The 11,473-nt window shown below is 48.1% G+C and overlaps 1 protein-coding gene and 1 long non-coding RNA gene across 2 annotated transcripts in view; one reads left to right on the forward strand and one right to left on the reverse strand.

Annotated features, from left to right (window-relative positions):
• The window catches only part of LOC133347227 (uncharacterized), a 344,284-nt gene that overhangs the window by 304,525 nt on the left and 28,286 nt on the right, over positions 1-11,473 (forward strand). The window lies entirely within an intron of this gene.
• LOC133347223 (oocyte zinc finger protein XlCOF6-like) lies at positions 1,654-8,514 on the reverse strand. The gene is made up of 5 exons (XM_061559316.1): positions 8,413-8,514; positions 5,498-5,604; positions 4,877-4,960; positions 4,266-4,391; positions 1,654-3,903 (listed from the first exon to the last, which is right to left on the reverse strand). The coding sequence occupies exons 2-5, from the start codon at positions 5,601-5,603 to the stop codon at positions 2,615-2,617; spliced, it is 1,605 nt and encodes a 534-aa protein (XP_061415300.1). The 5' UTR covers position 5,604; positions 8,413-8,514; the 3' UTR covers positions 1,654-2,614.

An 11,473-nucleotide genomic window follows, 5' to 3' on the forward strand; every position in this document is an offset into this window, starting at 1 on the left:
AAGAACACAGCTGCGTGGTCACCACATCTACGCCTCGATATGAGGAACGAAACAGGCGGACTTCTCCACAAATTTGGCTGTCGCCTGATGAAGCTCGTTGTAATTACTGGCGAAACGTCGTACTCAGATTGTAAATGTTGTGGCTTGGCTCTCCAACTTACCAGGTGGTGCTGTACTGGTGACTAATTGGCCACGTTCTGTTTACGTGACAACCCTTACGAGTTGGCTGTGTCGGGTGGTGGCGGGTTTGACGACACATTTATATATTTACGCGATCTAACCCCAAAAACATCTCTATTATGGACAAATCACCTGCGGGATTACCTCTGCCCGCTGCGTTGGCAGTGGCTTGCACAAAGGGCATTTAATTAACGCAACAACAACAACAACAACAACCACGTTAACATAATATCGACACGTGCGTCAATACCCACACTGGTTTTTTTTTATGAAGGGTCGTTGCCCGAAACGTCGGCCCGTGCACGGTGTTGATGTTCTGATTGCGGTTGATGGTTAACATCAGTCACATTTAACGCGGACGCTTTTCGCGACAAATATTGCCCATTGTGCTCGTCACGAATTGGCCACGTTCTGTTTACGTGACAGCCCTCACTAGTTGGCTGTGTCGGGTGGTAGCGGGTTTGACGACACATTTATATTTTTACACGATCTAACCCCCCCAAAAAATCTCTATTATGGACCAGAGGTCAAAGCCGGTGGGTGAGATATTTGTGTGAGATGTGCACCATGGATATCCGCTTTGTTCCACTCTTCCGTCAGCGTTCTTCTGAATCTGTGTTTATAGAATGGGTTTCGGATTTAAACATTGAAGACTTAAGGATTGTTTTGTTTAATGGAACATTCGAAATTTGTGTTTCATGGTGTCTGGAACTCCCTTTTCTTCTGCAGTGCCGATAACAACATCATGAATTACGGTGGCGACGATGTTTTCCCAACCATCTTTATTATTCACGATGCACAACGGAGGCTTTCACGCGGCGTATTTGTGAACGTGAAACAAGACGCGAGGAGGACCAGACAGCTTCAAATCTTCGTCCAGCAATGAATTGACCACGGATACTGCTGCTGCTGCTTATAAACCACGAAACGATTAAGACTATTTGAATACACGGGCACACACCTATCGTAACTCCGGCGTGTTCATTAGAAATTGTAGACATCAGAAAGTTTGCGCGGTTGTTTTTCCATCTTCATATTCACTACAAACCTGTCTCGCCTCTTTCCATTTCCGAGGTCGGTGACAAAAATCGCTCCGGGTCTCGATGGTGATGGAGCCACGCTGGAACGCAAAGGGGTCTCCCTCTATGTCACACGCTGGTGGCGGTAGTGAATGAGCGATGTTCACGACCTTTGTGGACCCGCGCGGACTGTCATTCGCAAACCTTCAAAACGCGTTCGCCCCACCGCCGTGCACCGATGGTGTCGTTCAAAATTAACACGACTCTTCAACACCGTGGCATCTGCCACACGTCCACGGACCATTTTTCTCGCGGCACCACAACTTGGGAACTACTGTCATAGGCAATAATATTCACGTCGGTGATAGCCGAGATGGGAAGCCACGTGGCGACAGCTACATGCTCTAAAAAGAAGTACGTGGGTTAATTTTAGAGACACACACGAAAATCCACATCTCTTCACTCAACAATCATTTAATATAAATGAATAGATGGAACTAAACAACAAAACTAATTATTTGTGATGCTGCGTTTGTCAGTGGTGGACAGGCACAAATAACAAAACACTCAACACATTGGACAATAACACCGTGGCCCTCCAATGGCCCTTCTTCACAGCACATAGATCGGGTACATTTAGTGAAGATTAACGTTGCAGTTACGACAAACATGCAATACTGCAGCAGCTTAAAAACGTCATCATTAACCGTCACGTTTACATAAAATTGCACGGCTAAGACTGAATTCCAAAATGACTTCTCACGTTCTTTCCCAGTTGAAAACACGACTGCCATGATCACAGCGAAGTTCGTATCACCCCGTGCTCGACTGATACAAGGATCAAGGAGGTTGTTGCCAGGCATGGCCACCTGTTAAAAAGAGCTTCATAGCTTATCGGGTTCTTACAGCTTAAATCAAATGTCGATGTAATGACACATCAATTATTTTAAATACATTATGCTCACGGTAAATGCATAGAAATGTGCATACGACAATCGATTATATAAAATATGTACACATTTTATGAAATGATACGCCGGCTGTATTATTGTAGTAAACCAAACTGTTGCAAGAGATGAAGGGAATGATGTGATCTCCCTAGTCCACGTATGAAAGATACAATATTGTTTATGGTTTGTGGCTGGATTCTGTGTGATAAGCTAAACCTGAATACCGAGGTTCGTGAGCCAACATCACGGGTCTGGCTGTGGTGGTTTCATTGATGAGGTCGATCGGGCAAGAAAGCGAGGGAGGTGGCAGACACCATCATGTGATCCTCTCGTTATATAACACCTTGGCCACGGAATCTCAACATTGTCGGTCCTCAGTGAAGTGAAAAGGGTACGATAGCAATATGCGAATGTAATTCATGGAAAAAAAACTACACATTTTCTTTCAATATGAATGGTAACATTTTAACTCAAGATTTCCATTTGGTAGTGTTTTCTAGAATGCTTCTTTAAAGTAATACTTCGCGAAAACCCCTTGCCGCACTCTTTGCACACGTGCGGCTTCTCCCCTGTGTGCGTTCTAGAATGCTTCTTTAAATCAAATCGCTCGGAAAACCCCTTGCCGCACTCCTTGCACACGTGCGGCTTCTCGCCGGTGTGTATTATGTGGTGCCTCTTTAAATCGAACCGTTGGGAGAACTCCTTCCCGCACTCCTTGCACATGTATGGCTTCTCACCGGTGTGCGTTCTCGAGTGCTTCTTTAAATTGGAAAGCTGCGAGAACGCCTTCCCACACTCCTCGCACACGTGAGGCTTGTTGCCGGCGTGTATCTTATAGTGGGTGTCCAAACTGGAACGCTGCGAGAACCTCTTCCCGCATTTCTCGCACATGTACAGCTTCTCGCCCGTGTGCGTCACGCAGTGCTTTTTCAAACTAGACCTCGTTTTAAACTTTTTGCCGCACTCCTTGCACACGTACGGCCTCTCGCCCGTGTGCGTTCGGGAATGCTGCTCCAAACCGGCGCGAGTCGTTAACCTCTTGCCGCACTCCTTGCACGCGTACGGACGCTCGCCGGTGTGCGTTCTAAAATGCTGCTCCAAACTGGACAGCTGCGCGAAGCCCTTGCCGCACTCCTCGCACACGTGGGGCTTCTCGCCCGTGTGCGTTCTGGCATGCCTCTTCAGATTGGAACGTTGTATGAAGCTCCTCCCACACTCCATGCACACGTGCGGCTTATTGCCAGCGTGTATTTTATAATGCGACTCCAAACTAGAACGTTGCGAAAACTTCTTACCGCACTCCTCGCACATGTGCGGCTTCTCGCCGGTGTGCGTCACGTAGTGCATGTTTAAACTGGAACACGTCGTGAACCCTTTGCCACATTCCCTGCACACGTACGGCCTCTCGCCTGTGTGTGTTCTAAAGTGCACCTTTAATTCGCAATGATAAGAAAACCCCTTCCCACACTCCTGGCACATGTGGTGCTTCCTCCCACCGGCATTGGTCATCACATTTCGCACCCCTGACTTCTCGACCCGTGCGGACGCCTTCCCGCGCATCGCTCTTGAGTATTGCTGCTCACTGCCAGCGTGCGTGCTGCTCTGTTGCCTGTGAATGTAAAACGTGGAGCCTGCGAGCATCTTTCCGCACTGCGCGCAGGCTTTCGCAGCCTGGCCAGCGCCATTCGCTTCATCCACCTTCACTTTGAAGAATCTGCCGAGGCCCTCCCCACACTCCTCGCACAGGACTTCATCTGCCACACATAATAAATAACAAAAAATGCACGCGCGGTCACTTAAAGTTGCATTCAGACAACGAGCAGTTAATGGCATGACCTACAACTTTAAAGCGTCACCGTAGCGATTTACCCCAAACGATACAGCGACACCTCCTGAAAATCTCATTTTTTTTCGGGAACACAAAGCTTAAAGTTATTGTCAGTGTGGGTAACACAGCCGAGATAAGTATCTACTAAGGGTAATAGTTTGGGTAGCATCTTCCTTTAAGAAGCAGTGATGCCTGAGTGACATTAGGAAAGTTTTGAGGGTTAGGTTTGTTGATAAAACAGAGCTCACGCTGTTTTTGTAATGTGATGCGTTCAAAAGGGCCTCTCACCTTGACCGATGTCCTCTGCCAATAATTCCACCTCGATGAAATTCTGGTCCGGTATGGCCAGATATGCGTGGGAATTCTCCGTCTCATCTGATCTCTCACTGTCTCCAAATTTAATTATATCTGCATCTGGAGATATCATTAAGAACACAAACCATGTTTTTTGATTAATGAAAGCGAAAAAAAACCGTAACAATGTCTCCATATTTTAGGCAATTTTTTGTTTCTGGGATTTCACGAGTTACACGCAGACTTGACTATACCTGTACCAATTTTAATATTTTTTCCCATTTCCAAACATAATTAGAATTTACATCAGTCACTCACACAATCTGTTGCTCAGTCACTCACTCATGACCATCTATATATACATCAAATATAAAAGGGAGAGATGGTTATAGGATCTCCCTGCAGGTACAATTAAACAAGGAAGAAGAATCATGCATATGCATGGGTTCTCCTTTTTGACATTATTTGCTTCTGTCACCAGTATGTATGTTAACCGTCTTTTGCGCCGTACGTAGCCAACCAGAGTCAACGCTCTTCTGGTATCTCCAGAAAAAACTTCTTTTGACGGTTTCCCTCTAGCTGCACACAGGAAGACGGGGTCTTACCATCTTCATCCGCTTCATTTTTCACCACAATCCTCATTATCTCAGTGCCCAGACCTCCCTCCTCTTCTTGCTTCACGACTGCTCCTACACACGTACAGTTACACTTGACTGTTACAATCAGGCAGCTCAGTGGGATAATACTATACACATGCACCATAGAAACAGTCCCAGAGATCCCGAATTAAAATCTGGGTTTCAGCCCCCTGTGGTTAAACCAACTTCTCAAGCGTAGCGAGTTGATGGTGGATCTGACGCTTCTGAATTGACTTCAGAAACACTCGAGTTCTATGCAAAATTCTGCGGGCCACACGCTGACACAATGAGACAGTTAACTTTGTTCAAATAATGTAAAATACATGTATTGGTGTCACAACATGATTTAGATTGCAGAATTGGAATTCTATTCAGGGCAACGTGATGAAGAAATACCCATTCTAAAGCTCCTACAGCCAGTAGACCCTCACGTTATTTAGCTCCCGGTAGAGAATTCCATGGAACTACTTCAATAGCAATCTCCGTTTCAATATAACTATTTTACGCTGCCAAATACGCGGCAGCGCTCCTTCGGTGTTGAAACGATTACACGAATTCAACAGTAGGTCGTGTGTTTAGTCATCTCACCAGCGTTAACATCTTCACCTGTCACGATCAGGTCAGGACACATCCAAGGGCTTGGATTGTCTTCATGCTCTTGTTTGATGAATGGGAATTCGAGACGTGAAGCCATTCTAGGATTAGAATAGAGATAATCTCGTCATAAATCTGAGTGTATAAACACACTCGTGTATACACGCAACCTACTGTACACACTATATGCAATACTGATCGCATGGACAGAAGTCAGACAATACGCAATAGACATGCACATGGACAGACACACTCATATATACACATCACATATCCATAAGATAGTAAACAATATATTTAAAATAAGAAGACATTGAAAATCTAACTTAGACCATCTTGAACATGAGGATCATTCATTGCTGCTGTATAGCAGCAGTAACAATCGTGCCTCATAGCAAGACGTGCCTGTGTGTGATTCCTGACTTGGGTGCCTTTCTGTGTGGAGTTTGTATGATCTCTCCCTGTTCTGCGTGGAGTTTGTATGTTCTCTCCCTGTTCTGTGTGGAGTTTGTATGTTCTATCCCTGTTCTACGTGGAGTTTGTATGATCTCTCCCTGTTCTGCGTGGAATTTGTATGTTCTCTCCCTGTTCTGCGTGGAGTTTGTATGATCTCTCCCTGTTCTGCGTGGCTTTACTTCAGGTTCTCCGGTGTCCTTCCATAGCTAAACCCATGTCAATGCTGAAATATTATCTGCAAATTGCTCAATTGGGATCACACACACACAGCGACATTTCCTCCCTGCTGTGAAAAACTTGGCAAGACCCTCCCGAAACAGTGTCTTGAGCCTCAGCGAGTCTTTCCTGGGCCAACAAGCCTCAGTAATAATAATAATAATCATATCAGGATGTCGTTCAGTTGAAGTGAGCATCGTTGCACTTCGTTGCTCCTTGGGCAGCGTTGCCAGGCAGGAAGTCGCCTAACGAACTTGAGTCACTGACCGTGCCAGAGATACCTTCTCAACTCAACAGGCAATTTACCAAGCATTAAAGATAGCAAAATAAAACTGCACGCTTCATACGCACCTTGAATCAAGTCACTTTGTCTGCACTTAAAGTGGCTGTGTCGCTTTGATAGGATGTGATACTCGGGAAACCCAAAACGTTGGTAGACCTTATGACAACCTTGCAGAGTTGAGCTTGGAGGGATGCTGCCTTCAACAGCTAAATGTTACAAGTCAAGTCCATTCAGCTCAAATTCCCCCATACCCCTCCAACCAAGCTCCTCTCTAGCCCGTGCTACAAAAGACAAAGATCCCGTATCCACTAATCCAAGTGGCCTTTTAAACAGACTGTTAGGACAAGTGCTGTTCGCAAGGATTCATGATGACCGGCACAGCACACCAGGGGGTGGGTGGATAGCACGACGCTCACATTCACACTCATGTAAGCCTGAGTGGACCTAGGAGAGTCCCAGGACTGGTTCAGATATTCGCCATTAGTGCAAGCTGTAAGCGGGGAATCGAGTCTCTAGGTTTGTAGCAGTGCTTTAGCCACCGTGCCACCACTCTAACATATCAACCACCCACCAATGTTTTCTTGTACCAGGTAAGGCCCACTAAGCTATGTAGCTCTTTTTCAGAAGCGACCTGGCCACAAATGATAACTCTACGAAGTGCTTCATCATGTGGACATTTATAGCAGCCAAATACTCTAAACGCGTGATGTTGATTCGAAATGTGGATGGAAAAACCGGAGGACCCGGAGAAAAATCCACGCAACCACAGAGAGCACATATAGGCATCAGGGTCAGGATCGAACCCACGACCTCCTCCATACCATACCAGGAGAGGCAGTTAACATCTCGCCACGGTGGCGTCCACCTCCTCACCCACTCTCACATCAGCCCATCTCTTCTCGAGCCCGTGCCGTGCCCGTTTATGAGCCAGAAGCTGCGGTGGCTGGGCATGCGGGCTACGTTACCCAGCCAACGCAGCCTCGCCTGCCGGAGGAGCTCACCGATGGAAAATGGAATGTCAGTCAGAGCTGGTGCCAAACACAGTTGTAATGTGCCATTCGTAATGAGTTGCAATCACAATGTCATTTCGTCTAACAATATTGCTGTGATTCGAAGGACGATTTGACCCCAGGTTTTGGACAACGTGCAGGGGCTCAGAACATTTATTCCCTAAGCTCTGATTTAATGAAATCCCAGTAAACATGCAAACGTAAGGCCAACGTTGTGCCAACGTTGTGCCAACGTTGTGCCAATGTTTACAGGGCTGTCAATAAAGTGACTTGCATCTCGTGCCAGATGAGCGCAGGAGCCGCGAGCTCATCGCGCAGTCCGGCCGGGTGAACACGCAGTCGCTACTCAGTGGCCGTGATGTTACCACGGCGCATGTGCCAGGCTAGGTGCACTTTGAGGCCACGTGAAGTGTCGAAGGCTCGCTGGCAGGTCACGGAACAGAATCGGGAGGCATGGGTTGACACGTACACACATTGACTGTACACAGTACACACACTGACTGTACACAGCACACGTGTACACACACTGACTGTACACAGCACACGTGTACACACATTGTACACAGCACACGTACTGACTGTACACAGCACACGTGCACACACGCTGTACACAGCACACGTACTGACTGTACACAGCACACGTGTACACACACACTGACTGTACACAGCGCACGCGTGTACACACACACTGACTGTACACAGCACACACGTGTACACACACTGACTGGATATCCCAAGACAAGACATCTCCCCCATTGAAGCGTCACAACCTTGTAGGGCATCAAGCGGCGTTAGCGAGCATCCACATTAATAACGGCCAGCACACGCGCACGCAATTCGTACATTGCATAGACACATTGCACAGACACAGACGCATCCACAGCACACGCAGGCTGCAAGAAGCGATGGGAGCACACGTAGAGAGAGAGAGCGAGAGCACGTACTGCGTGCTGAGTCCGGTGGTGCCGGAGTGACCGACGGCGCTGGGAAGGGGGGAAGCCCGCGGCGAGATGAAGGAGGAGAGGAGACGAGTCGGAGTCGGTCGCCCGGCGACAAGATGCAGAACAAGAGCGGGCGGCACCCCACCCACCTCACGTGACATCTCGCACATCACATCACCCACATCACATCACTCACATCACATCACTCACATCACCCACATCACATCACCCACATCACATCACGCACATCACCCACATCACATCACATCACCCACCCACATCACCCACCCACCTCACATCACATCACCCACCCCACATCACACACCCCACATCACATCACCCACCCACATCACATCACTCACATCACCCACATCACATCACCCACATCTCATCACTCACATCACCCACCCACCTCACATCACATCACCCACCCACATCACATCACCCACCCCACATCACATCACCCACCCCACATCACATCACCCACCCACATCACCCACCCACCTCACATCACATCACCCACCCACATCACATCACCCACCCCCCCCCCCACATCACATCACCCACCCACCCCACATCACATCACCCACCCACCCATATCACATCACCCATCCACCCACCCACCTCACATCACCCCCCCCCCACATCACATCACCCACCCATCCCCCCCACATCACATCACCCACCCACCCCACATCACATCACCCACCCACCCCACATCACATCACCCACCCACCCCACCCCACATCACCCACCCACCCCACCCCACATCACCCACCCACCCCACATCACATCACCCACCCACCTCACATCACATCACCCACCCCACATCACATCACCCCACCAATTTATTTTTTAGATGTAGTGCCTTGCTTAGCTTTCCTATCATTTGCACTGCTGTGTGTTTTTGTATTTTTGTTGTTGTAACATTTGACCCGCCCCTGCTGGACATATAAACGTCATAGGTCATTGGATTCCTCCAGTTTAAATAAAATTCTGATGTGATGTCACTTAGGTTAACAGTGCTCCTGTTATGATGAGGCCATTAGGGTAGAGAGTACTGGAAATAATGGGCCAATGTTCCAGGCAATAACTGCAAGAATGTTGAAATCACTGAAGTTCCCGCTGCCTTTTGAGTTCTGTGCAAATGGGACAATAATGGAGGTGACTGCCACCTAATTATCATCGCAGTGGTGGCCTGTAATCCAACCCTCTGGAGGTAGCGAGGGTTGACGGATCACACAAATGAAGCGAAACTCTCATCCTATGGGCATCGAAGAGCCATAATCGCCTGACTTGCCCAGGAGAGGGCGATACAGCAGAATGTGAACTCCCTCTGTATCTTGTGTTCTCCACAGGGAATGCATTATTTGCTCTGCTGCGGATCTCCTGCCACCGTTTTCCCATTCACATGTTTCATTGCTTCTGCATACTATTAACATGCCCTCCCTTTGTTAATGCTACCCCCCCCCCTCCCTTTGGTGCTGCTGATCCTGCATAATGCATGGGCATAATATGACTTTGAAACCCCCCCCGCCCACCTCCTACGCATTTGCCATGAATATGCTAAATTCCTCTTGATATGCACATTCTTTTGTTAAGGCTCTCTTCTTCTTCCACCTCCAACCCAGCTTATATATAAGTTCCTAGCTTGGCAGTGTCTCATTCTTCACCTGAAGACGGCTGCTTGCGTTGTAGCCGAAACGTCGTGAGAATTATTTGATTTTATTATGTTTTATTTTTATTATTTTATTACTTCCCTTCTACGTGACTTTACCGAAAGAACCAAGAAGATGAATCCCTCTGTCCCGTCTGGATGGTATTCGGTATTGCCCCCTCGCATGCGTGGGTTCTCTCCAGGTGCTCTCGAATGTAAGCATTCATGAATTGGCTGATAACGCCTTCATAGGTTAAAGGACCGCAGATCTTGGGGTGGGGGAGAAGGGAAATGTTGTGTCGGGATCATTGCCTGGCTGCTTTTCCAACTTGTGTGTGGTTCCTCGCGCCTCTGAGTTGCTCTCTCGAACCTGTGCAGCGCATTGACGTTATTAAAGCTGAAATTATTAGAATTGTCCCCTGCGGAATCCAACCATGTCCCCCAACTGCACTGATGCTGGGGCCTGACAAGCATTCTCAATCATACACGCTGTGACCTACCAGCTCCATTTGCTACTTTGGCAATTGAATATTGGATGCTCATAATTACATTTGGCTAACTTCCCATACTACTTGTCGTGCCATTGTTGGGCAGTATGGTTATCGCCATTGATTTTTACCTGCAGTATCGGGCACGTGCCAACAGAGGGTGGTAGACAGGATAGGTGGGATGAGTTGAGCCGTTGGGCCACCAGGGATATCAGACCCCAAGAGGGGGACTGGGGGGATGCCGATATTGCAGGGCCCCCTAGAGAGTTCGAGAAGGAAGGTGTGGCTCGGGGCGGAGAGACCCTGAAACGGGTATAAAAGCCGGGCGCCTGAACGGGTCCGGCAGTCATCGTCCACCTTAAGACCTGAAGACCAGGGGATCTGAAGAGCCACTCTGAAGACTGAAGCGAAGAGCCCAAAGGGCAGAACCCGAACCCCTGGCTGGAGTCGGGTTCAGAGCTTACCAGTCTAGGGTAAAACTATAACCAGAGTGAGGGCACATTCGTCCGGAGGGGCTGCCTCCCTCGGGTATCGGGTGTAAAGGGCACCCCTTTGTGTTATGGACCCTGAGGTATTAATAAACGTGTTGCCTACAGCAAGTCTTGCTCTCCCTGCTTACCCAGTACACTACCATTAACCGCTACTGCTGCAATAGAACAGGCTTGTAAATGACCGTTCAGGTGGCTCAGTGGCAGAGTAAGTAGCTCACAATCAGAAAGTTGCGAGTACAAATCCTGGTTAAGGCGGCTGACAGCCCATCATCCTTCCGGGGTCACAAAATAGGTATCGCTTTGCTGGGTATTCAGCAGTGGTTGTCCCGTGGAAAGACTCGCCTCTGCCATACGACTGAGGAATTTCCACCAGGGGCTCACAGCTGTAAACAGGAGAAGAGAACTTCTACAATATTCATTTATGCAGG

Source organism: Lethenteron reissneri, chromosome 25, assembly GCF_015708825.2.
Source record: "Lethenteron reissneri isolate LAM-NWPU_2019-01 chromosome 25, ASM1570882v1, whole genome shotgun sequence".
NCBI classification, from domain to species: domain Eukaryota; kingdom Metazoa; phylum Chordata; class Hyperoartia; order Petromyzontiformes; family Petromyzontidae; genus Lethenteron; species Lethenteron reissneri.